This window comes from Saccopteryx leptura, chromosome 5, assembly GCF_036850995.1.
Source record: "Saccopteryx leptura isolate mSacLep1 chromosome 5, mSacLep1_pri_phased_curated, whole genome shotgun sequence".
In the NCBI taxonomy this organism is placed as follows: Eukaryota; Metazoa; Chordata; class Mammalia; order Chiroptera; family Emballonuridae; genus Saccopteryx; species Saccopteryx leptura.
This window is the reverse complement of record NC_089507.1, coordinates 161,773,431-161,801,011: the sequence shown is the minus strand read 5'-3', so window position 1 is coordinate 161,801,011 and position 27,581 is coordinate 161,773,431. Positions and strand designations below refer to the sequence as shown.

The 27,581-nt window shown below is 41.9% G+C and overlaps 1 protein-coding gene across 1 annotated transcript in view; it reads right to left on the bottom strand.

The window, feature by feature from the left end:
* Positions 1-11,625: 11,625 nt before the first annotated feature.
* ANKRD31 (ankyrin repeat domain 31) overlaps positions 11,626-27,581 on the bottom strand; it is a 265,656-nt gene continuing 249,700 nt past the window's right edge. The window contains 1 exon segment of the mRNA XM_066386576.1: positions 11,626-11,771. Coding sequence (XP_066242673.1) covers positions 11,626-11,771 — 146 coding nt within the window.

Sequence of the window (27,581 nt, the reverse complement as noted above, 5' to 3'; positions counted from 1 at the left end):
AAACTTCTGATAAGGGTCTCTGACCTTCTTTGTTCTCAGCCTCACAGGAGCCATATCAGCACTTACTGTTCCTTCAATAGTTACACTCTTTGCAACACTCCCTGTTCCTTCAATAGTTACACTCTTTGGCAGCCCCAGTACTCCCTGAATCTAACATTCCCCCATCTCTTTTGGGCATAAATCAAACCCTTGATTCTTCATCAGTGGGGAGAATGGTATAAGGCTGGGGCTCATGAGAATTTTCTACTTTAGCTGTAGCTATAAGCTAATTGGGTCTTATACACTGGCTAGTGATTAGCCTACTATGCCTCTCACAATGGTCAGCGATGAGCTCAGGGGGAGAGGGGTATTTATAGACGAAACCTACAAGGTTACAATGTTTTCAGTACATATGTACAATATCTTTGCAAAGGTACACAAGCACACACTGTTTTAAGATAATAAACTACTTTATTGCAATATCGGCAGGGCTGATACACAAGGAACGTGTCCTGCCTTGTATTTTTCTTCTCTGTACTAACTTCTTACAACTTGCACAAACCTGCAACTTACACAAACCTTCTGCAACTTACATAAACTTTCAACTTTTATGCACTTTCTTATCTAGAAATAACTGGCCTTCATAAAAACTTGCTTTTCCCTTTTCTTTTTAAAAGTACCTCTACACTTTATACTATTATCAAAACTATACAATTCCTTTCTAGTCAAAACTCTTGATTTCAAAATCTTTAACCTTTAGTGATAATTAAATTGACTTTCTTTTTATCCTAGTTTCCCTTTTCCTAAAGCCTGATTAAAAGAGTCCTTAGTTAGTTCCTCTAGGCATTAGCCATGCGTGGACCAGTTAACTTCTGGTTTGTGGCTGAAGCAGGGCATGCTGTCCTTCTCAGGGTCAGCTTACAAGGGTTGGCAGGGTCAGTCTTCGCTGTCCACAAAGGTGTCTCTGCTGGGACTGCAAGCTTCAGCCAGCTGCGGTGGACCCAGGCGGGTATGCCTTCTACCTGGGCAGTAGTGGGGGTGCTCAGGATCATGGTGTGTGGACCCGTCTACGTGGGAGTCAGTCCTTGGGTGGTGTACTGCTAGAAGTGCCTCTTGGACAGTCTTTGAACAGTTTGCTGAGTAACCTGTAAAACCTTCTCATGTCCCTCTTTCTACAGCACAGACGTGTCCCTTGATGGGGCCAGGAAGCCTGGCAGGCTTCAGTTCAATGACCTTTCTTTCTACTCTGGAGCAGGGCCTGCAAGGACTTGAGGAAATTATGATTAGAAATCTCTAGTTCCCCTCTGGTCTATCGAGGTACAAGGGGCACAGGTTGCCCAAATAAGATTTTATAAGGGGTCTATTTATTGAGATAGGGGGTACATCTTGTTCTAAAAAGGGCGAAAGGGAGCTTAACTTAGTTTTCGCCGGTCTCCCCTCTCAGCTTAATTATAGTTTCCTTCAGAATCCTGTTCATTCTTTCTACCTGTGCTGAATTTTGGGGCCTATAAATGCAATGCAATATCTAATACATACCTAACTTAGTGGCTAATTCTTGAGATATCCTGGATATGAATGCAGGTCCACTGTCTGATCCTAGGGCTAGGGGAATGCCATATCTAGGTGTGATTTCCCTTAATAAGATTTTGCAGACTGTGGAAGCAGCCTCTCCTCGCATGGGGAATGCTTCCACCCATCCTGAGAAGGTGTCTAATAATACTAATAGATACTTATAACCTGACTTCCCAGGGGTCATCTCTCTGAAATTTATTTCCTACAGTTCTCCCAAAGGAGGGTAGCTTCTTATTCTGCGCATTTACTCTGGCACAGATGCTGCACCTCGAGACAATGGAGTGGACAATATCCTTGATGTTGGGCCCTACATAATACTTCCTGATAAGTTGTTCTAGCTTGTTTTGTCCTAGATGGGTACTAGTATGAATATCTCCTACTATTTCTCTTACTATTCCCTGGGATAAATAGAGCCAGGAGTCAGGAAGCTCTATCTATCCCTGCTGATTTTTCTTCCCTTTCAACTGTATCCCTTCCTGCTCTTCTTCTGGGGAATATCTAGGATCCGGAGGTAGCGTTGGCTTAGGCAGCAATGGCAGAAGGCTTTCTTGTGGCCTAGTGGCTGCCCCTCTCTGGTGTCCTTTGCAGTAGATGATGGCAACTTTGGTAGGTAGCCAAATGGCGTTTAGGAGGGCAAGAATTTCATTGCGATTTTTAATGTCTTTCCCCCTGCTGTCAGTAAGCCTCTCTCCTTGTATATGGCTCCGTGGACATGGGCAGTGGCGAATGCATACTGGCTGTCAGTATAGATGTTGGCAACTTTTCCCTCTGCTATCTGTAAGGCTCGGGTTAGTCCTATTAGCTCTGCCCTTTGTGCAGATGTTCCTGCGGGCAGTGCTTTCTGCTACAGGACCTTATTTTCCGTGGCCACTGCTGCCCCTGCATGTCGCTGTCTATCCTTAATAAAACTGCTCCCGTCTGTAAAGAGGGTCAGGTCTGCCTTCCCGTATGCTTGATCCCTTAAGTCCGGGCGGGAGCCAGTCACTGTGTCAAGGATTTGTTTGCAACTGTGGACCAAAGTGGAGTCGCTGGGTTCAGGGCAGCAGTTTTGAGGAACTGAACAGATGGAGGGTTCAGCAGCTGAGCCTGATACTGCATTAGCCGCACATTAGATAGCCACCTGTCAGGAGGTGCTCGCAGCACTTGCTCTATGTAGTGTTCCTCAATGACTTTGATGTCCTGCCCTAAAGTTAATTTACTAGCCTCCTTGACTAGTATGGAGGGGGCAGCAAGTACCCTCAGACATGTTGGCCATCCCAAGGCTACAGGATCAAGTTTCTTGGACAGATAGGTGACAGGACTCTTCTACGGCCCAAGTTCCTGGCTCAGTACTCCTAAGGCTACTCTACCCCTTTCTGCTATAAATAGCTGAAAGGGTTTGGCCAGATCTGGCAGGGCCAAAGCCGGGGCAGTCACCAGGACCTCTTTAAGCACTTGGAACGCTTGCTTCTCCTTATCTGTCCATGTGAACTGCTCTTCCTTACCCCTAGTCAGTTCGTGCAGGGGTTTAGCTAGTTCTGCAAAGCCTAATATCTACCATCGGCAGTATCCTACTGCACCCAGGAATTCTCGTACCTGTCTCTTGTTAGTAGGCTCGGGGATCTGCAAGACCGTCTGAATTCGCTGGCTAGACAATGTCCTTTGCCCTCCCTGTAAGTTATACCCCAAATAACTTACAGTTTGCATCACAATCTGGGCCTTCTTGGCGGAGACTCGAAACTCTATTCGCCCGAGATCTTGTAGCAGGTCCGAGGTAGCTTCCTCACACTCTCCTTTATCCTTGGCAGCTATGAGGATGTTATCTACATACTGGAGCAGTAGGATTGATGGATGGGAGGAGCGGAAAGCCTGCAGATCTTTGCTGAGGGCTTCATTAAAAATGGTGGGGGAATTCTTAAACCCTTGTGGTAGTCTGGTCCAAGTGAACTGCCCCACCAGTCTATTATTTGGGTCATTCTATTCAAAGGCAAAGATCCCTTGGCTCTGAGGTGCCAGGGGAATACAAAAGAAGGCATCCTTCAAATCCAGGACAGAATAATAGGTATGGGTTGAGGTCAATGAGCTCAGTAAGGTATACGATTGGGCACCGTGGGATGAATAGTCTCTACCTGTGCATTCACCTCCCGCAAGTCCTGGACCAGACGATAGTCTTGGCTCCCCGGTTTCTGGACGGGAAGCAGCGGGGTGTTCCAGGCCGATTGGCACCTTCGAAGGATGCCTGCCTCCAGCAGGCGTTGCAAGTGCCTAGGCGATTCCCTGTCTAGCTTGGGTTGGGACCGGGTACTACCTGATCCTAACCGGTCTAGCAGTGCTAAGCAGTTGCACCAGGACAGACGGTTGGTGAGCAGCCAAACCTGGGGGGTTGGTTTCCGCCCAAACCTCAGGTACCCAGGCATGCAGGGCATCTGGAACCCCTTCCTCGGCTTCCTTACCTTCTAGGACAGTGGCAAGTAAGTGTTCTTCAGACAGTGGGACAGTTACTTCCATGCTGACCTCTGCCTCTTTGTTCCCTATAAGGCTTTCCTCCCGTCAGAAGGTTATGGTGGCCTGAAGTTTCTGCAATAAGTCCCTTCCAAGCAGTGGATAAGAGCAGTCTGGAATGACTAGGAAAGAGTGGGTGATGGTGCCTCGACCTAAGTCAGTAATTCTTGCGGTGACCCATGTGTAGGCTTCTGCTTTGCCCATTGCCCCTATTATCTTAGTAGTTGTCTTCTGCATCTGGCCCTATGGTTTCTTTAGGACTGAGTAGGTGGCTCCTGTGTCGACTAGGAAGTCTATTGGCTTTCCTTCGACTGTTAAGGTGACCATGGGCTCCTGGGAGCTGACAGGAATGGAGCCCTGGCCCCGTCAGTCTAAGGTTTGGAGCAATACCTCTGGGGCTTGTTTTGGCCTCTGGCTGTCGGCCCTCAACTTTGGGCACTCTCTCTTCTAGTGTCCTTTCTCCTTGTAATAGATGCATTGATCCTTGTCTATTCGCTGTCCTTTGCCCTTCCTCTGTCCCCCTTTTCCTTTGGGGGGAGGTTTCTGAACAGCAATCAGGATCTTGGCTACCTCCTTTGCTCTGCCAACCTCCAGATCATCCCTATTGACATACACCTTCTGGGTTATCTCTAATAGCTTGCTTCTATTCTCTCCCTCGAACCCCTCAATCTTCTGAAGCTTTTTCCTAATATCTGAAGTGGCCTGAGTCACAAAGGCTATATTTACTAGTCTCCTGTTCTCTTCTACCTCAGGATCTAGAGGGGTATATACTCTATAAGCCTCTATGAATCTCTTTAGAAAGGCTGCTGGGGATTCCTCTCTTCCCTGGATGACTTCACTTACTTTGCTAAAGTTGGTTGGCTTTCTAGCTGCTGCCTTGAGCCCCCTCAACAAAGCCCGGTGATACTGGAGGAGCGCATCCCTTCCCCCAGCGGTATTAGGGTCCCAGGTAGGAGGTTGAGACGGGAGAACATCTTCTATTTCCCTTCTTCCCTCCCAAGTTTCCCTTTCTTCTCCTAATACCGCCTTAGCAGCTTCTCTCATTATTCTGTCCCTTTCTTCAGAAGTGAAGAGGGTTTGTAAAATCTGCTGACAATCGTCCCATGTGGGCTGATGGGTCCTAAAAATGGTCTCAAGGAGAGATATTAGTCCCTGAGGTTTCTCGGAAAATGGGGGATTCTGATGTTTCCAATTGTATAAATAACTAGTGCAAAAAGGCACATAGATGAGGCGAGGAGGTGCCCGTGGGCCAGCATCTGGTGCCAGCGGCGCCTCCCAGAGAGGCAAAATGGCTGTGCCTCCCAGAGGAGACAAAATGGCTGCCCCTCCCAGAGGAGGAGGAAAAATGGCTGCGCCTCCCGGAGGAGGAGACAAAATGGCTGCATCTACCCACACATCCATATACAGGTATTGGTCTGGGTGGGGAGCCCTATAGACTGTGGCTCTGACAGCAAATAAAGTTGGAAGGTCAAAAGTGCCCTCTGTGGGCCGTCCCACATTAAATGTAAGCTATTCCAGCTGGCTCAAGGTCCGGAGGAAACCTGGACTCGGCTGCGGACCTCCGTACCCCTGAGCCCTCTTCTGGAAATCAGAAAAATTCTTCAACAGGCACTCGAGCAGGGATCCCGGCACAGACTCCTGTTGTCCCATCCTAGATGACTCAGGAATAATGAGAAAAGTTAGGATACAGGCAACACACACTATTAACACAAGGAACACACTTGTCTCTCTCACACTCAACTCAGTCATTTGAGCTCAGACAAAACACAGCGCAGCGCAGCGCAAAATGGATTCCTAATGTGATCGGTCACTCCCAAAGTTAACAAATCCAAATAGCCAAATTTCAGAGAGTGGCATCCCGCTTCTGAAAGCCCTGGGTAGGTTATCGGCAGTGTCCCACCTACTACCTCAGGATTATGTGCTCCGGAGCCCAAAAGCCAAACCAAATGAGGATCCTCCATGAATACTTACTCAGCTCGAGCTGTCCTTCCAGTCTTCGACCCAAAACTCCGCCAAGGGAGAATCCCGGGCGAGCCCCCAAAATGTAGCATCCACCGGGTATGAGAACAAATGTTGGAGACTTTCAGGAGTTAAGATGTTACTTTATTGGCCAGTTTAACCTGCGCAGGGGCGAACTCCCAAGATGTCCGGAGACACCATGCCCACAAGGAGCTGCAAACGGAAGCCACACCTGGAGCTTACAGCCAGGCCCTTATATATCCTAAGTGAGCAAGCATAGTACAGAAGCAGATGTGGCAGTTCAGCTATTGGCTAGGGAGGTCACACGTAGTATAGCAACAGGGGCCGGCATAGCAACAGGGGCCGGTTTTAGCTTAGTGGCGAATTTCAAACATAAACTTCTGATAAGGGTCTCTGACCTTCTTTGTTCTCAGCCTCACAGGAGCCATATCAGCACTTACTGTTCCTTCAATAGTTAACACTCTTTGCAACACTCCCTGTTCCTTCAATAGTTACACTCTTTGGCAGCCCCAGTACTCCCTGAATCTAACAAGAACATTATGATCAAGTCTAAGCAGAAACTTACCACATTTCTTGGCTTTTACATATTTAATGTGTTCCTGGTTTCATTCTGTGAAATAGGCTTCAGCAAAAATGAAATGAGGAAAATAGAAGGTGAGGGAGTCCAAAGAAACAAATAAGGGGGTCATGTGCTGTTAGCCCTCCTAGTATTGAAAATCCAAAGAGACTTAAAGTCCAGGTCTATGGGCACATACATCCACTTCAAAACAACAGGATAGTCCCCTTGAGCATTGAGTTTGGACACTACCTCAGGTGAATAAGCTTTACTCATTCTTTACACCTGCAACTCCCTAGATTGAAAAAGAGAGCCCAAGAGCAGATACCAATGTGTTCATATTGAAACTCATCCAGTAAGATGTCTACATTCCATTTTCTACCTATGAGTATCTCCCTCTTTCCTGATTGCCTGTCATTCACCAAAGTAAGGAAACATTGACTCTGTCAAAATGTGTAGGTGGGAGAAGCCAATAGTCACCATCACTCAGAATGATGTTGACACTGTTCAACATTTAACATATATTTTAAATGTTATAATATAATTTAGATATTTTGGTTGAGATATTACAGTGTAAGCCTGAAGTGAGATTACCAGGTTTGAATCCTAGCTCTATCACTTGGTGGCTGTGTGACTTTGGTCCATGTTACCTCATTATGCCCCTCCATTTCCTCATCTGTAAAATGGGGATAATATTTCTTACTCCATAGGGTGTGGTGAGAATTAAATGATTTAATACATTGAAAATACATATAATAATGACTGGTATATATTAAATATGCAATAAATATGAGCTCCTACCCAACCCTTTCCCCTCACACATGGGTTTTTTGTTTGCTTTTTGTTGTTTCTTTACTGGCAGCTTGGAGTCCGTACAGCTGACTACTCTCTTACATGTGGAAATGTACTCATTTCTCTTAGCCCATCAAGGTAACCTTGCTTCCCTGGTTACTGACTGATAAAAGAACAGGGTGATGGTACAATTCTGAGACACTGGCCAATTTTCTGGTGTGGTGGTGATGTTCTGGAAATGTTTCTTCCCAAAAGATGTGTGTTGAAAAACAATGCTTCTTTTCTTCTTCAAATGATGCCCTTTCTGCAGGTACACCCACCTGTAACAGGTAAAGGCACTGTGAAGGGAGCTGGAAGAAGGATGGAAACATAATGACATTGTTGAGTTGGAAGGATTACCCAAGCCTAAAGTTCCTACCTCTGGGCTTGTTCCACAATTAATGAATTTTCCTTATTGCTTAAGTCAGGTTGAGTAGGGTTTTATGTTATTGTACTTGAAAGCACCCTAACTGACTAATAATTCTTGATCATCTAGTATGTTCAAGATATTTTATAGGAAACACAAAGAGTAAATAAAACCCGGTGATCATGACCAGTTTTCCAGCTGCTTAGAAGAGATAAGCCATGACAAGAAAACTAATAATACCAAGCAGTAAATATTAAGTGCTTGGATTTGGGTTGTCTGAGAGAGGAATACAGGTCATACATGAAGAGAGGGCTTAAAGAACAAGGAAAACATAGATGGGCAGATGGGAGAGGGAACTTCCTAGGTAGTATAAACAAATGTGAGGAAAATTTAGGGATTGTATTAGTTTGCTAGGGCTGCTATAAGAAAATACTATAAACTGGGTGGCTTAAGCAACAGAAAGGCATTTCTCACAGTTATGGAGGGTAGAAGTCCAAGATCAAGGAGTCAGCAGAGTTGATTTCATTCTGAGGCATCTCTGCTTGGTTTGCAGATGGCTACCTTTTCACTGTGTCCTTATATGGTATTTTATCGATACAGGTGCATCTTTGGGGTCCTTTGGTATACACAAATTTCTTCATATAAGGACAATAGTCACAATGGATTAGGGTTACCTTAACAGCCTTATTTTAACTTCTGTAAAGGCCTATTTCCAAATACAGTCATATTCTGAGGTACTGGGAGTTAGAACTTCAATATATGAATTTTGAGGGGACACAATTCATCCCATAACAGGGACCAAAAAAAGCTTAAGAGTGAGTCAAAGGTTAGAAATGATTGGGAGATGAAGCTGGAAAGTTATGTGGGATCAGAGAGTAGGGGTCTTGAATGTTGGGCCTAGATTTCACTCTTGAGGCAGAAAGGAAGTAAACTAGATCTTTAAGAATAATAATTTAGCACAGTGTGCCCCAGGTTTTTAGAAGGAAAAAATTGGAGTGAGAGAAATGGGTTAGGATTGCTGTTGTACATTGTCTAAGCATACCCTAATAAAGGAATAGACTCAGCAGAGGAAGTCAAAGAGACCGAATGAAAAAAACTGAGGAGAAAAAGACAAGATATATACTTAGACATTCCCAGCAATCAGGCCTGTGGAAGTTTGTACCATAATAATTCAAGTCTTAAAAGGAAATATTATTTTATAATTTTTATAACAGGATTATGAGGCCTGGACATTGGGGTTCCAGCTTTCTAACACCTAGGATTACCTGTGTAAAGGGAATAAGCTTCCTTTTTGAGTATGTAATATCCTGGAGGTGTTCAAGAAGTTAGTTAAAAAAAAGATGCAAATATCAGGTAGAAGACTAGATATTTAGATATTCCTGGAAGTCCTTTATATGGTGTAGGGTCAGAAGCTTGGAAGTTTCATTGAGAATCTAGAATAGGTAAAAAAATCTAGCAAATACTCCTAATCGCCCAGTATTCTCATAGGCATGATCTGGGGGCAGGTACCCCAACCCTATTCGGAGTAGACCTTTTTGCTATTCAGTTTGGGTGATACTCAGCGTGCCTCAGGGCACTAGGGGTTATGTTAGTTTCTAGTTGCTATATAAAATTTTAAACAGGCTTGGAAAATTAAGTTGATCATTAAAATGAAAACTTAGAATTACAAGAAATCTTGTAGTATAATTTAGAATGTACGACTTTTATAAATTATAATCACTAAATAAAATACCTGATTTTAAAGTTATTCTTTTAAATTTTTATTTAATTAAAATAGAAATGCTTTGGGGTTTTTTAAGTTGAAAGTAAGCTGCAAAAATATGCTTCTACCAGGGATTAAGAAACACAAATTGGCAGTTACAAAACACTCTCAGGGATATAAAGTACAGCATACAGAATAAAGTCAACATACTGTAATAACTATATATGGTACCAGGTGAGTACCAACTAGACTTATCAGGGTGATCACTTTGTAAATTATATAAATGTCTAATCACTATGTTGTACACCTGAAACTAATATACTATTGAATGTTAAGTATAATTGGAAAATAAAAATTTTAAAAATTATCCTTAGGCCTGGCCTGTGGTGGTGCAGTGTATAAAGCATCGACCTGGAAATGCTGAGGTCCCCAGTTCGAAACCCTGGGCTTGCCTAGTCAAGGCACATATGGGAGTCGATGCTTCCAGCTCCTCCCCCCTTCTCTCTCTCTGTCTCTCCTCTCTCTCTCTCTCTCTCTCTCCCTCTCCTCCCTAAAATGAATGAATGAATAAATAAATAAATAAAAATTATCCTTGAAGAACATCACTGCACAATTTTATTTGTAGCATTCCAAACTTTTTACTAAATATATCCCATTGCTCCATACACATACATACAAATACACATTTCCTAGCTTATAAAGTATATAGAGTATACATAATAGGAATATATGTATTTCTATTATGGCTAAACATACGGCTATATATTATACATGTATTCAAAGAATATCTCTTTTATTTATTTAAAACAACCACTATCTAACAATTTGCATTTTCACTTTTATGTACATTTCCATGTTAGTACATATATTCCCAAAGGGATCACGTTTTAAATATCTCCAAATAACAAAAGCCAAATAGACTACCTCGTGTTGACTATTTAAGAATTCGAAAAATAGGATAATCTAAGAAAACTGATGGAATAGTAAGATTCTTTTCAGTTCTCAAACATTACAACTTGGAGGGTCATTCTATCCTGAGCATCTCAATGGACTCTCAAAGAAAGAAAAATAAAATGACCTAATTTAATATCTTTATACTTTTATTAATAGACAAATCTTTCCAGGTGCTTTCTTTTCAGATAATTAAATTTTTTATCTGAATAGGAAGAACACACACATAGTACCAGTTTCAAAATTTGCCAAAGGGTACATGTAGTCTTCCTTTCCCGTTAGTTCCCAGCCCCACAATTTTCTCCTCATAGGTAACTGTTAATAATAAAGATATTTAAAATTCTATACATTTAAAATAAGAAATATTAACCACCATATCTCCTTACTTTCTCCCCTCAAAATTCTATCACTTGTTAAAGTATTGTAGTTGAAATTTTGACTTCTCTACCCAAATGAGAGAGAAGAGATAGTATTTGTCCAGAGAGTCAAGAAGCTTATTTGGGAATCTAGGGTGATGAAGAATAAGTGAAGAATAATATGGTTATCAAAGGATTAAGACAGATCCTTGAGAAGATTTATAATGCTTTTGAATATAACTCTTTAAAAAAATCTTCATGAAAACATAGTAAAAGTCAAAGATGAAGTACATCCTATTTAGAATAAACAGTCCCCAAATCAATACTTGATTCATTTTTTTGTTTGTTTTAAGATTCAGGACAGATACAAATCTATCTATACTAGATTTTATGGAACTTAAATCTCTTTAATATTTTAAATTTTGATTTCAAGATAAATTTTCAAGTAAATTGGGAAAGGTATTGAAATTTTAATTCTTGTTTTATTCTTATTTGAAGTAGACTCACTTTACCCAGGCCTTTTTCAGACCAATCATCACTCTTGTTTGTATCCTTACTTCCCTTAAGAAATAACTCTTATTTAGAGGTATTGATAGAAAGATTAGTTTTAAGTTTATGTTAGTAAAAAGAAAGCCAGAGAGTCAATATGGTTTACTTAAAAAAAAAAAAATGCCTTTATTTGAATTGCAAAAAGTATTAAACTTATTTCAGTAAGAGTTAAGTTTTTTCTTACAACAGTAAACACACATCTTAACTGTGTGTTAAAAATAAGCCCACCAGACCACAAAGATGAAGTATGAATGTTAATAATATGAACAAATACCTAATACATCATTAAGAAAACAAGACTTTAGGATGTTAGCTCCTCACATTCCACAAAAAACTTCCAATGCTGATCCATTATATGGCATGGGAGAAATTCTTGATCGCTGATCAATAGTATTTCATTTATTTGTAGATAATTTGGTATACTTTGCATTGACTCTCTGGAAGTTCCTGTTTAAATAAGTGTCAACAAATTAAAAGTTGCCTTAAAAAATAAGATTTAAATTTATTTATTGCAAATCCTAGACCCTTAGTCAAGTGTATGAGCACACATAGAAGGCTTTCTGACCAGATCATTCTTCACTCACGTCATTGTCTATACCCAAGACAAGCTGTAAATCAGCACTAGCTGATTTTGGGAGAAAGAAGCCTGTCTACAATCTAAGAGTCTTTGATCCTAAACTGGTTTCTTCAACCTCCCTGACAGTCTCAGAGATTCCTTTCTCAGAGGGCTATATGGGCTATACATCATTCAGCAAATTGAATCTTATTCCACAGATAGCACCAATATGGGTGTGATCTTTGCCAGGAAGTTTCAGTTAGACATACCACCTAGTCCAAGAACTTTGTTCATAATTTTAAGCAATACAAATATCTGCATAACTACACATCTGTGTGGGCACCTGGTGCTTTTGATGCCCAGTAGCCATAATCCTTCTAAGGCTGATCCCACTCTAATCTGCCTCTGGAGAACCATCCCTTTCCCCACACTTGGCTTATGTACTTCTAGTGGAATTTATTTATATCTAATCACCAATCAGTGAACAGGCATTGATTCAGAAATAAAAACATAATCCATTCGGAGTGAAATGAGATGCAAGAGTCTTTGCTGGATCTTCTGGGAAAGAGTTCCTTATTGTTCCTCTCTGAACTTTACTTGGAAGACTGTGGGGCAATAAGAGGAGAGGCTCTTAGGATGGAGATGAGAAATGAAAAGCAAGAGAACTGGGTGTTAGTCACACTGTTTGAACCCTGGCTTAAGCCTAGAGACCTCTTCCTGATCTCTCATATATATGAGTCAAAAAAATTCCTTTTAGTGGAGAGAAAGATAAAGCCTGTCTAATTTGGGTTTTAAATTGTCACAACACAAAGAATTTTAACTTTTTTACACACTGTCCATATCTAAACAATGATTCCCTCATAGCAGCCTTGTTTTGCAGACTTTCTGAAACAAGGTATTCCACAAAAGTTGGGGATGAGGAACATTTTTCTTTCAGAAATAAAACCATAGAAACAGGCTTTAAATATTACTTTAGCCTGACCGGCAGTGGTGCAGTGGATAGAGCGTCAGTCAGACTGGAATGCAGAGGACCCAGGTTTGAAACCCCGAGGTCACTGGCTTGAGCATTGGATCACAGACATGACCCCATGGTTGCTGGCTTGAGCAAGGGGTCACTTGCTCTGCTGTAGCCCCCCCCCCAAAATCAGGGCACATATGAGAAGGCAATCATTGAACAACTAAGGTGCTGCAATAAAGAACTGATGTTTCTCTTCTCTTTCCCTTCCTGTCTGTCCCTAGCTGTCCCTCTCTCTGACTCTGTCTCTGTCAAAAAATATATATACATTACTTTAACTTAATTTCATTAAAGTTAGCTTAGTGTCATCAGAGCAAAGGTAGGCCTTATGTACAAAAAACCTACTGTCTCTTTCCAAAGAGTATGCCCACAAAAGCCAGAGACCTAAATAAAGGCTCTTGAAAGAGAGGGCCAGGAGCACCATCTGAGCTTCACCTGATTTGTACCAAGAAATCATCACCATGGTATTCATATAGAGAAGATTACCAACAAAACTACATCATGGAGTTGAGAAGATGGCAGCGGAGTAGGTGGACACACAGACGCCCAGCTCTCAACACCAAACTGGAAAACAAATCAATTTAGGAAAAATCAGCATGAAAAACCAACACTGAACTGCAAGAACAGCTCTCAAAAACCAAGGAGCAAAGAGGAAGCCACAATAATCCTGGTAAGGAGTGCCTGAATCTCCTCTGCTTATAGGAACGGAAGGGGAGGGTGAGGCTGAGAGCCCAGAGAGGATTTCACAGAGGAAAAAGAGCAGAAACTACTGCTCACAGCCACTTACCTGGCGACCAGGGAGCAAGGTGGGTTGAAAAGACCAGCTTATCTCCCAAGTGGAAAGGACAGGGAGAGGGACAGACTGTGAGGGGCTAAGGTATGCAAGAAACGAAATAAAAAAGCTGACTCATTTGTGCTGGAGGCGGCCATAGCTGGGGGAGGGACTGAACCTTTCACAAAACAGAGCTGAAGTGCTTCCGGATCAGAGATCTCCGGACATCTATCCAGCTCCAATCGCGCAACAAGACACAGCTGAAAACAAGAAGTGGGGAGGAGGGGCAGTAACTCAGGTCTCCATGGAGATCTGAGATACACCTCCCCCTACTGAAGCTGAGAAAAAACCCTGCCCCCAGTGAGATTAGTCGGTGGAAGAGACCTTCAGCGTCTCAGGTTACACCCACAGCATTCCTGGTTACAGTTTCAAGGAAGCCCCCTGCTGAGATCAGTTAACAAGACTATCACCTGTTAAGAAAACAAACAAATCAAGACTTCAAAGCTGCCCAAATCCGAAAGTGGATTACAAATAATAGCTGATACCAACCCAAGAAGACCTAGAAATAACACAACTGAAAACTGGAGGCAGACAACACCAAGCCTAGACTCAACCAACTCTACAAATAAAACACCATGATGAGAAGACAAAGGAGTGCAACCCAAATGAAACCACAAGAGACACCTTTGAGAGATGAGCTGAGTGATATGGAAATAATCAAACTTCCAGATGCGGAGTTCAAAATAATGATTGTAAGGATGCTTAGGGATCTTAGAACAACAATGGAGGGGCAGTTTGAAAACCTAAATAAAAAAATAGCAAGTATAAAAAAGAACCAGTCGGAGATGACAAATACAATATCAGAAATAAAGACCACAATGGAAGGAATTAAAAACAGGATAGATAGAGCAGAGGATCGAATCAGCAAGTTAGAGGACAACTGGAATGAAGGCATGAAAGCAGAGAAGAAAAAAGAAAAGAGACTCAAAAATTCAGAGGAAACTCTTAGAGAGCTCTGTGACAACATGAAGAGAAATAACATCCGCATCATAGGGGGTCCTGAAGAAGAAGAAAAGGAACAAGGAATAGAGATGTTGTTCAATCATATCATAGCTGAAAATTTCCCTAAATTAATGCAAGAGAAACTCTCACAAGTCCAAGAAGCACAGAGGACTCCATTAAAGAGAAACCCAAAGAAACCTACACCAAGACACATCATAATTAAAATACCAAAGCTAAATGATAAAGAGAAAATATTAAAAGCTGCAAGAGAAAAAAAAGTTATCACCTACAAAGGAGCCCCCATAAGGATGACATCCGACTTCTCAACAGAAACACTTGAGGCCAGAAAGGAATGGCAAGAAATATTCAAAGTAATGCAGAACAAGAACCTACAACCAAGACTACTTTATCCAGCAAGGCTATCGTTTAAAAACGAAGGAGAAATAAAAAGCTTCCCAGACAAAAAAACAACTCAAGGAATTCATTACAACCAAACCAATGCTGCAGGAAATGTTAAGGGGCCTGTTGTAAACAGATCAAAGTGGAAAAAGAATATAGCAAAAAAAGGAATACACCTTTAAAGAAGAAAATGGCAATAAACAACTACATATCAATAATAACCTTAAATGTAAATGGATTAAATGATCCAATCAAAAGACATAGGGTAGCTGCATGGATAAGAAAACAGAACCCATACATATGTTGTCTACAAGAGACACACCTTAGAACAAAAGACACACATAGATTGAAGGTAAAAGGATGGAAAAAAACATTTCATGCAAACAAAAATGAAAAAAAAGCTGGGGTAGCAATACTTATATCAGACAAATTGGACTTTAAAACAAAAGATATAGTAAGAGATAAAGAAGGCCACTACATAATGATAAAGGGAGTAATCCAACAGGAAGATATAACTATTATAAATATCTATGCACCTAATATAGGAGCACCCAAATATATAAAACAGACTTTGATGGATTTAAAGGGCGAGATCAACAGCAATACTATAATAGTAGGGGATTTCAATACCCCACTAACATCACTAGATAGATCCTCAAGAAAGAAAATTAACAAAGAAACAGCAGACTTATTGGAAACACTAGATCAACTCGATTTAATAGATATCTTCAGAACCTTTCACCCTAAAGCAACAGAATATACATTCTTTTCAAGTGCTCATGGTACATTCTCTAGGATAGACCACATGTTAGGGCACAAAAGTGGTCTCAACAAATTTAAGAAGACTGAAATCATATCAAGCACTTTCTCCGATCACAACGGCATGAAACTAAAATGAATCACAGCAGAAAAGCTCAAAAATTCTCAAACACATGGAAACTAAATAGCAGGGTGTTAAATAACGAATGGATTAAGAATGAGATCAAAGAAGAAATAAAAAAATTCCTAGAAACGAATGACAATGAGCATACAACAACTCAAAATTTATGGGACACAGCGAAAGCAATGCTGAGAGGGAAGTTCATAGCACTACAGGCACACTTTCAGAAGCTAGAAAAAGCTCAAATAAACAACTTAACCCTGCATCTAAAAGAATTAGAAAAAGAACAGCAAGTAAAGCCCAAATGTAGTAGAAGGAAGGAAATAATAAAGATCAGAGCAGAAATAAATGACATAGAGGCTAAAGAAACAATACAGAGAATCAATGAAACTAGGAGCTGGTTCTTTGAAAAGGTAAACAAGATTGATGAACCTTTAAGTAGACTCACCAAGAAAAAGAGAGAGAGGACTCAAATAAATAAAATTAGAAATGAGAGAGGAGAAATAACAACTGACATAACAGAAATACAAAATATTATAAGAAAATACTATGAAGAACTGTATGCCAAAAAACTAGACAACCTAGATGAAATGCACAAGTTCCTTGAAACATACAATCTTCCAAAAATCAATCTGGAAGAATCAGAAAACCTAAACAGACAGATTACAACAAATGAGATCGAAACAGTTATCAAAAAACTCCCAACAAAGAAAAGTCCGGGGCCCGATGGCTTCACAACAGAATTCTACCAAATATTCAAAGAAGAACTAACTCCTATCCTTCTCAAACTATTTCAAAAAATTCAAGAGGAAGGAAGACTTCCAAGCTCCTTTCATGAGGCGAGCATAATTCTGATTCCAAAACCAGGCAAAGACAACACAAAGAAAGAAAATTATAGGCTAATATCTCTGATGAATATAGATGCTAAAATCCTCAACAAAATATTAGCAAACCGGATCCAACAATATATTTACCTCTACCACCCAGCATAGTGAATCCCAAGGTTTTCCTCACCACCTTCATGGCAGCAAAACTCCAGGGAAAGGATCTCCAGTTTCATGTCTCCAGGTTAAAGAAAACGGAAGCTCCATCTCCACACATGCCTACAAATGACCCTTCCAGTCAACCTGAATCATCACCTAGATACGCCTGCTCCCCCTTAGGGCCCACCAAGGTCAGTCTGACTAAAATCCCAGAAGAACAGCCTGAGCTGTGAGTAACTATGATTACCCCCTGATAACAGACAGAAGGGAGATTCCAGCTTGCTCTATTCTTTCTTATCTCCTTACCCTTAAAGGCATACTCTGCCCCTATACCTTCCCTCTTGGAATCCTCTCATCTAGAAAGCTCTCTTAATCTTATTTAAAATCTTGTAATCAAGACTAATTCCTCCTATGCAGCCAACTGCTGGATATGTCTGTCCATGTTATCTTCAGCTTACTCAGCTCTCCCTATTCCTCTTAATAATACTCATCTCCTTCACACCACTCTTATATACAAGATTCAGAAAGGGGCCACCTTCTTTGAGAGAACCAGCACTCTCATAGGAGATTACCCCACCTCAGCTGCAAACTGAGCAAACAAGCTATACTAAACCTACTATTCCCAGCTTGACAAGCTCCTTCCACAGCCCTTTGCAACCATGGACTCACACCTATCAATCCTCCTTGGGGACCAGGTCTACAAGAGGACACGGAGAAAAACCCCTCTCCAGCCTACCTGGACAGGGCCCCATACTGTTATCCTGTCCACCCCTACCACCATCAAAGTGGAAGGAGACTGTAAAGCCAGTAGCCAGGGCCACCATCACAGCAGCCTGGCCCGTGCAGGTTCGTACTGGATTCGGACAGTCGGTAAAGAAACAGTGGAGCCAAAAACTGGTGAGCTATCATTTTTAATCCTAGCTTGCAACCGGTGGGCAAGTAAAAACACACACTGGGCTCCAAAACCCACTCACATTCAGTGCTCACAAAGCTACTGACTTATCCGAGTTTCCTAGAATCAAAGGTTTCTAGCTCACCAGACTTATTCACCTCTGTTCCCCATCTCCTTCCTTCTCTCTGCACAAACTCTGCTCTAACTGGCCTCTCACTCAACACTCCGCCATCTTGGCTGCTTCTCCTGGCCTCCTCCACGTGGCCTTTCTCTGCTCTGCTCTCTAATGCTAATCCCAGGAACCAAGAGAGCAAGCTCCTGTTCTGCTCCCATTTTATAGTGTAGATTCATAACCTTTAATGCAATATACAAAATAAGGAAGTTTCTAATACAAAGTCACTTATCTGGGGCATGATGGGATTATACCACCCCACATCAAAATGGGTGGTAAAGGCTTAATCCTAAAACCAAGCCCCAGGCTACAAGGATCCTGCCTGCCCACAGCCTACAGAGACACACATTAATATCACCTGGGCAACGGTCTCCACGTGGGCAGCGTCATCTTTAACAAAGTGAGCATAATACATTTTATCTGCCCAACAGAGACTCACACTGGACTCACCTCTCCCACATTAAACTTTATCCCACCAGTACCCCTAAACCCAACATCTCCACCCCCACAGGTCCTCTGTCTCTCAAAATCTCCACATGTTCCCCTATCCAAGAAGAACCAGACCAGTCCATCTCATAATGCTCCTCCAAGAGGCCATATCCCACCATACCACCAAGTCCAGCAGGCACTCACAACAGGCAACTGCCAATTACCACCTTGCCAGATTCTTCTACTTCCTTCTTCAGGCCTCCAAGGACCTCTCCTGATTTAGGCCTCACTCCAGTGAAATTGATGGACTCCTCAATTAGATGCGGGACTTGGCCTGACAAGATTCTCTACTTGAATTTTCTCCAGAAGAAACAGTGGCTTTTCAATTTCTTCTTCTCTTCCTCTTAATCACCCCTGAGCCCAACCACCATGCCCCCAGTTCTTGATCTCCTAACATCAGCTCTACTTTCTCTCTTACTGGACACCACATATGCCGCCCCCATCTCCTCTCTCCTAGAGGCCACATATATAGAACACTCTCTTAACCTCACTCAAAGACTTTCAATTAAAGCTAATTCTCCCTATGGAGTTAATTGCTGGATGTCTATGTCTATGTCCTCCTCAGTCTACTCTGCCCTCCCTATCCCAAACAACAACACCCACCTTCTACAGACAGTTCTCATATACCAAACCCAAAAAGGGGCTTCCTTCTTTGAGAGAGCCGACACTCTTATAGGGAATTATTCCACTTCAGCCGCCAACTGAGCAAATAAGCTATATCAAACCTATTATTCCTAGCTCGAAAAATTAAAACCCCAAATTCCCCTTGCTCAGGGATCAGTCACCCTAAATACCCCTCTCCTTTCACCTCCTCCCCTATGCTTTAAGGCTCAGGGTGACATCCCAGCTGGTCACCTCCCCTCTAATCTCTGCAACACCACAGTAGCTATTCAATTTTCCCAAGACCATCAGAACCATCGAGTTAACTAGCAAGTCTTTCCAGAAGCAAACGAATTAATTTCTAACCCTGTTCAATTCACAGGACCCCCTACCCTTACGGTTCAATCTCATAAATACTCCTATTCCACGAACCAACTCTATCCCTGGCTTTCCTCGACAGCTTCGACTACCTTAAAAGACTCAAAACAATCATCTCCTCATATCTTCCCATTTATTGGGGCTGCACTTTCCTCCACCTTGACTGTCTGGAGTTCAGAGCCAGACGGACAAAACGGACCCCTTGTCCTTCTATTCTCTATTCAGCCTCTCAGCCTGCCTCAGGGGCTTTCTACTTGTGTGGGACCAATACCTATATGTGTCTCCCTACTAATTGGACAGAAACCTGTACCTTAATTTATCTCACCCCAAATATCAACCTAATCCCACCCCATGAGTCTCTTCCATTTCCTAGTGCACTACCCATCAATCTAAGGACCAAATGAGCTATACAGGTAATCCCTCTTGTTGTCGCTTTAGGAATCTCTACAGGAGTAGGTCTAGGGGCAGGGGGACTGGCCACTGCACTGTCTTATTACCTCTCTCTCTCTCTCTCTCTCTCTCAAGACCTCCAAAATTCCCTAAAAGAAATTTCCTTCACCCTAGTACAACTCCAGAATCCCTAGACGCTGTCACGCTACAAAATAGCCAAGGACTTGATCTCTTAATGACAGTTCGCACAAACTGGGTGTCTTGGCTATTATTGCCTTTCATTGGTCCACTCACTCTCCTATTTATTTTTCTACACTAGTTTCTTACAGAACCACATTCAGACCTTCACCAATCAAAAAATTGGAGAAATCTACCTAACCCTACACACCAACCCTGAAACCTGCCCTCGCAAAACAGAAAAATCTGGATCCCTGTAAATATACCCCTACCCGACAGAAAGCCATCACTGCACCTCTTTATCCCTCACTGAGAGCAATCCTTTGAGAGGCCATAACCTTTCACCGCCCCTACTCAGCAGGAAGAAGTTACAGGAGATGATGACCTCCGTCCCCTTTCCCTTGAGCCTCTCTGGGAATCATTCTCTCTCCTTTTTATATAAATATATCAAATAGTCGGGAATCTTAGGTTTCATTTCTTTAACCCTGCCAGCATGAGTTTTGTTTCAGGGCTTGCGGCAGGTGACCAACCACAAAGGAATGTCCGATGAAGTCATGGACAATTGAAACTGCTGATGACTGAAAATGTACCAACATCCATAATTGGTGAAAAGCACCCCTGTACCCAGCAATACTGACAGCCAATCAGCAAATGCTCTGCTGCCCTTCTTACTTCTCTATCCTTACCCTTAAAAGTGGCCTAAAGACTGTAGCCGCTGCTGCTCTCCCTTATGAGACAGTCCGGCAGGTTTCCTTTCATTAAAGCCTGTTACACTGGTCTTTTGGACTCCAATTGATTCTATCAATAATTTATTTATAGTACTGAATATACTCAGTTACTTAATACATTAAACAAAAGAGACACTTAATTATAAAAGTGAAGAAAAGTTTCCCCACCAATCCAGTCTATACTCTTAATTCCCCCTTACTACTACCATCAAGCTTTGGGCCAGTGAGGAGAGGTGGAACACACGTGAAAGATTTGTCTACAAATTGAAGCTCCCAAACACTGAAGTTTTGCTTCTATTCTTGCCCTGACAGTCATGTTAGGCATAGGGAGTTGAGAGAGGGAATAAAGCAGCAAGAATCAGATTTCACATATAAAATGTTTAAACTGAATATCTTTTAATAGGAGATGATTTTACTCAGGGTTCATTAGTGATTGCTATTGTTTCATGGAAAGATGGTAGGAAACTAAGCTGTTGTGATGTGCAGCATTAGGAATTGACAAGTAAAACACTGTAATACCAGCAACACACACACACTCATAGACATAAGCAGCTTGATTAGATCCACTATTTATTTTTTCCAGTCCTCACTGTGGGGAGGAGTAAGTGGATGAAGTATTGCTTGGACATCTAGTTTCTGCATAAGAGGCCAGGCATTTCCCAGCTCTAGAGCCGGAAAGAATCAAGGACTAAGAGAATTAAAAAAGCTTTATCACTGAAATAACTTTTGTGAATGGAATTAGAACCTTGAGAAGTAGTAATTTGATCCCTTTACTAGTCAAGTAAATACCATCTTCTTTACAATGATAACCACAGACATCTACTTGTAGAATTGTGACAAAGAATTTTTCCACCAGATCTCTGAAGACAACCAATCTACCCTACTAATGGCAGAAGCCTTTCCCTCCTTTAATTTTCCCTTTCACTTGAGGAAGATCCCCTAAGCCAGTGGTTCCCAACCTTTTTTGGGCCACGGACTGGTTTAATGTCAGAAAATATTTTCACAGACCAGCCTTTAGGGTGGGCCGGATAAATATATCACGTGACCAAGACAAGCATCAAGAGTGAGTCTTAGACGGATGTAACAGAGGGAATATGGTCATCGTTTAAAAATAAAACATCGGGCCCTGGCCGGTTGGCTCAGCGGTAGAGCGTCGGCCTGGCGTGCGGGGGACCCGGGTTCGATTCCCAGCCAGGGCACATAGGAGAAGCGCCCATTTGCTTCTCCACCACCCCCCCCTCCTTCCTTTCTGTCTCTCTCTTCCCCTCCCGCAGCCAAGGCTCCATTGGAGCAAAGATGGCCCGGGCACTGGGGATGGCTCCTTGGCCTCTGCCCCAGGCGCTAGAGTGGCTCTGGTCGCGACAGAGCGATGCCCGGGAGGGGCAGAGCATCGCCCCCTGGTGGGCAGAGCATCCCCCCTGGTAGGCGGAGCATCACCTCTGGTGGGCGTGCCGGGTGGATCCCAGTCGGGCCCATGCGGGAGTCTGTCTGACTGTCTCTCCCCGTTTCCAGCTTCAGAAAAATACAAAAATAAATAAATAAATAAATAAATAAATAAAAATAAAACATCGTTCAGATTAAATATAAATAAAATGGAAATAATGTAAGTTATTTATTCTTTCTCTGCGGACTGGTACCAAATGGCCCACGGACCGGCACCGGTCTGCGGCCCAGGGGTTGGGGACCACTGCCCTAAGCAAAATGCCTCTGAGGTCTGTGAACAAAATTTCTAAACAGCAGCATATTTAGCAGTTCAGTATAACTAGGAAAATAGCCATTATGTGGATGTTTGGCTCTTCTTGGCCCTCATCTCCAACAAAAACTGCACAGCTAAGAAACCATTCTGCTCAAGCACAAAGTAGGGATAAATAAATCTTCCTCTGTCACAAAGCAGTACAGCAAATAATTTTGCAGGTCTCAAAACCACAGAAATAACAAGGATGGGATCTGGAGGTCTGGTGGCTGAGCCTACGAAAAACACCTGCACTCCCCAAGGCTTTATTTTTATTGCGTAAAGCAAAGTCATTTGCAAATCAAAGAGAGTTCAGATACAAAGTCACATTTCCGAGGCACAACAAGAATTCTCCCAAGTGCAGAAAACCCCCACCATGTGTAACATCTTAACTTCACAAAACAAAGAATAAAAGAAAAACTGCCTCCAGTCTCTCCGAGGGACAGGGGGGACAGGATGAGTAGAAACCACCAGCATCATAGCTAACATGGAGGTGTGTAGAAGGGCATGTAAATTGTGTTTACCAACTTAAACTAACAGAGGTTGTGGGAAAGAGCTCGTTAGCACTTAATCAAGCAAGTGAGGTGGGGGGATGGGCAGCAAGGACCCTGTCAGCTTACTGCCAGTCCTCCACACCTCTTTGTCCCCCACAAATCTAAATTTCAAGGACCCTATCAGCTTGCAGTCTCCAACATTCCTCAAGTAGTATCACCAAATATTAGATATTCTGCACAAGTATACTTAAACTGAATTGCTAGATTCATTACCAGGCAAAGGAATGGGCTCATGTAACCATTCATGTTATCTAACTGTCCAATTAGCACTTCAAAATGACAAGTTAATTAGGTTAAAAATTTTAACTTTTATTCTTTTTCCTCTAATATATTTTCTAAATTTCCCTAATAGATCAAAAGCAAAAATAATCAGATTCGTTGCTCTGATGATTTACTTCTGAAACATCAATAACCTACAAACTCTTTTCATGTAACTCATTTTTACCTCTCTGGCTCTCAGTTTTGTCATCTGTAAAACAGGCCCAGGTTTACTTCTAACTCTAAAATTACAGAACTCAGATTCCAGAATTTAGTCTTACAAACTAACAGAGACAGATTAAGGTTGGTTGAGGCCCCAGGTGCCAAAGAAAATATTGAGCCCCTTAAAAAAAGAGAGAGACGGGGAAAATAAAAATACATATTAACTATATTATTATTAAATAAATTAAAAATGTTATGTACTATTAATGTTAAAATTATACATATGAAATGAAACTTGATGTCATTAGGAAAAAGTATAAAGTTAGTGTTTTGCAGGACCCTTCAGAAGTCGGGGCCCAGGGTACATGCCTGGTGCGCTCACCATTAAATCCGCCTCTGCATACTAATCATTCTATATTTCATTAGAATTATGGGATAAGCCTGACAAGGCAGTAGCACAGTAGATAGAGCATTGGCCTGAGATGCTGAGGACCCAGATTCAAAACTCCAAGGTCTCTGGCCTAAGCATGGCTCACCAGCTTGAGTGCGGGGTCGCTGGCTTGAGCGTGGATCATAGACATGACCCCATGGTCTCTGCTTTGAGCCTGAGGTCACTGGCTCGGCCACAGGCCTCCCCCACACACACCCCTTCAATGCACATATGAGAAAGCAATCAATGAACAACTAAGGTGCTGCAACTACATATAAGTTGACGCTTCTCATCTCTCCCTTCCTGTCTCTCTGTTCCTGTTTGTCCTTCCCTCTCCTTCTAAAAAAAATAAAAATAAATAAAATAAAAGATCCTAAAGGACAAATATGGTGATGGGAGTACTAAATGATTTAATATTTAAAACTAAATTAATAATGATACAGATTCACATTATTAAGATCAAAAGCCATCTGTGAAACTGTACTGGAATCAAGAAATAAATTTGAATACTATATATTAAAGTTTAAAATGATGTCAGCCCTCATTCTTTGGGGAAAACTGAAATTCAATAGTGTAAGGTCAGTGGATGGTGGGGGATGGTCACGTGGGGAACCCAGACCCGCGGACTTTGGCTGGGAACGCCCACAGCCAGGCGCACGGAAGAGGCTTCCCTGGAGCCCTTTGGAGGACAGCGACTGTCTGCCAGCCAGTGAGATTTCGCCATGTCGTGTTGGCTCAACTTCCCTAGAGGAACCTTTTAAATATCTCCCACACGGTTTAATCCTTGTGACTTCCTTGGCCTCCATCTTACCTTTGGGCCACGGAACCTTGCTGGATGGGATGTGCTGTACTCAATAAAGCCTTTTGTTATTCAACACTTCGTGGCTCTGGCCTCTTCCTTCCTTCTAGGTGGGGAAAAATACCTTACAAATAGGTTGTCCTTAAACTGAAATGAATTTGAGGTACTTGATTTTATATGTAAATGTGCAGGTTTTCTGTTTCTTTGTTTTATAAACATGAGTCCTGAAGTTCTATTAAAAAGAGTTCCTAAGTGGCCTAATGTATGTAAAATAATCTTGCAGAGGGCCTGGCACATGGCAGATACTCAACAGAGAATTAGTTTTCTTCTCTTTCCTCCACTTTATGAATTAGGTCAGTGGTCAGTGAACTCATTAGTCAACAGAGCCAAATATCAACAGCACAACGATTGAAATTTCTTTTGAGAGCCAAAGTTTTTAAACTTAAACTATGTAGGTAGGTACATTCCTTATCGAGGTAGCGCCCGCACATGGTATTTTGTGGAAGAGCCACACTCAAGGGGCCAAAGAGCCGCATGTGGCTCATGAGCCGTGATTTGCTGACAACTGAATTAGGTCAAAGGTGTATCAATTATGATACCAGTATGAAAAACGTGATGAAAATAATAAGGAAGAATTAAGATTTTGTAAATAGGAGCTGAAATAAACCCTCTGCTCTGTTATTAGGCACCCACCTTCCTTGGGTGTTTAAGGTTGAAGAAGTTCTTTGCCACATAAAACAGAAGCATCTGTAAATGTTTGTGTCCTTTTACATAAACTCTTACAGAGACATGAAGCACAATAACAGCACTGAAATGATGAAAACTCTTTCAAGTCACTTATTTACAACAGGTTATCAGTAAATCAAGAATCATTATAATTAAAAACAAGAGAGTCTATTTTTTTCCCCTAAAAAAGTATGTTCTACAGTGGTACCTTGAGATACGAACAGACCAACATACTTTTTTTAAGATACGAGCTGTGACTTGGTCCGTATTTTTGTTGGAGATCCCAAGCAAAATTCTGAGATACAAGTTGTGATTCAGGAAGCTACCACTAGTTGGTGCATCAGCGCATGGGTCCAGTATCTGCAGTTTGATATACAAGTTGACTGACTTACGAGCTCGGTTACAGAACAAATTAAATTTGTATCTCAAAGTACTACTGTATTTTCAAATGAACAAATGTTAGGTCCCCATGAAAGAAAATTCTGTAATTAGTGTGCATTAAATGATGGCTTGGGAAAAGAGTGATTTCAGGAAGAACTTTCACTCTCTTTTTTTTTGCTTGGATGAATATATTTAGCTTAATGTGTGATTTGAATGTCTTGGTATTATGTTCACAAGCCACCAAAATATGTAAAATTAGCTTTCCAGATAAATAATAAAATGTAATCTTTTTTTCTTATTTTTATTCATCTTAATGCAGTGACATCAATAAATCAGGGAACATATGTTCTGAGAAATCATCTCCAGATTATTTTGACATTTGATTATGTTGCATACCCATCACCCAAAGTCAAATTGTCTTCCGTCACCTTCTATCTGGTTTTCTTTGTGCCCCTCCCTTCCCCCCACCCCCACTCTCTTCTTCCTCACCCCCTCCCCACCACCCCACCACATCTGTTACCATCACATTCTTGTCCATATCCCTGAGTCTCATTTTTATGTCCCATCTATGTATAAGTTCATATAGCTCTTAGTTTTTTCTGATTTACTTATTTCACTCCGTATACTGTTATCAAGGCCATCCATGTTATTGTAAATGATCCAATGTCATCAGTTCTTATGGCTGAGTAGTATTCCATAGTATATATGTACCAAAGCTTCTTAATCCACTCATCCTGACAAACACATGGGCTGTTTCCAGATCTTCGCTATTGTGAACAATGCTGCCATAAACATGGGGGTGCATTTCTCGTTCTGGAACAGTTCTACGGTGTTCTTAGTGTATATTCCTAAAAGAAGGATAGCTAGGTCAAAAGACAATTCGATTTTCAATTTTTTGAGGAAACTCCATACTGTATTCCACAGAGGCTGCACCAGTCTGCATTCCCACCAGCAGTACAGGAGGATTCCCTTTTCTCCATATCCTCGCCAGCACTTATTCTGTGTTGTTTTGTTGATGAGCGCCAATCTCACTGGTGTGAGGTGATATCTCATTTTGGTTTTAATTTGCATTTCTCTAATGATTAGTGATGTTGAGCATTTTTTCATATGCCTATTGGCCATCTATAAGTACTCTTTGGAGAAGTGTCTATTCATTTCTTTTGCCCATTTTTTTAATTGGATTGTTTGTCTTTATGCTGTTAAGATTTACAAGTTCTTGGCCCTGGCCAGTTGGCTCAGCGGTAGAGCGTCAGCCTGGCATGCAGGGGACCCTGGTTCGATTCCCAGCCAGGGCACATAGGAGAGGCGCCCATTTGCTTCTCCACCCCCCCCTCCTTCCTCTCTGTCTCTCTCTTCCCCTCCCACAGCCAAGGCTCCACTGGAGCAAAGATGGCCCGGGCGCTGGGGATGGCTCCTTGGCCTCTGCCCCAGGCGCTAGAGTGGCTCTGGACGCAGCAGAGCGACACCCTGGAGGGGCAGAACATCGCCCCCTGGGCGTGCCAGGTGGATCCCGGTCGGGCGCATGCGGGAGTCTGTCTGACTGTCTCTCCCCGTTTCCAGCTTCAGAAAAATACAAAAAAAAAAAAAAAAAGATTTACAAGTTCTTTATAAATTTTGGCTATTAACCCATTATCAGACGTACTGTCAAATATGTTTTCCCGTTGTATAGTGTGCCTTTTTATTCTGTTCTTATTGTCCTTAGCTGTGCAAAAGCCTTTTAGTTTGATATAGTCCATTGGTTTATCCTGTATTTTATTTCACTTTCCTGTGGAGATAAAACAG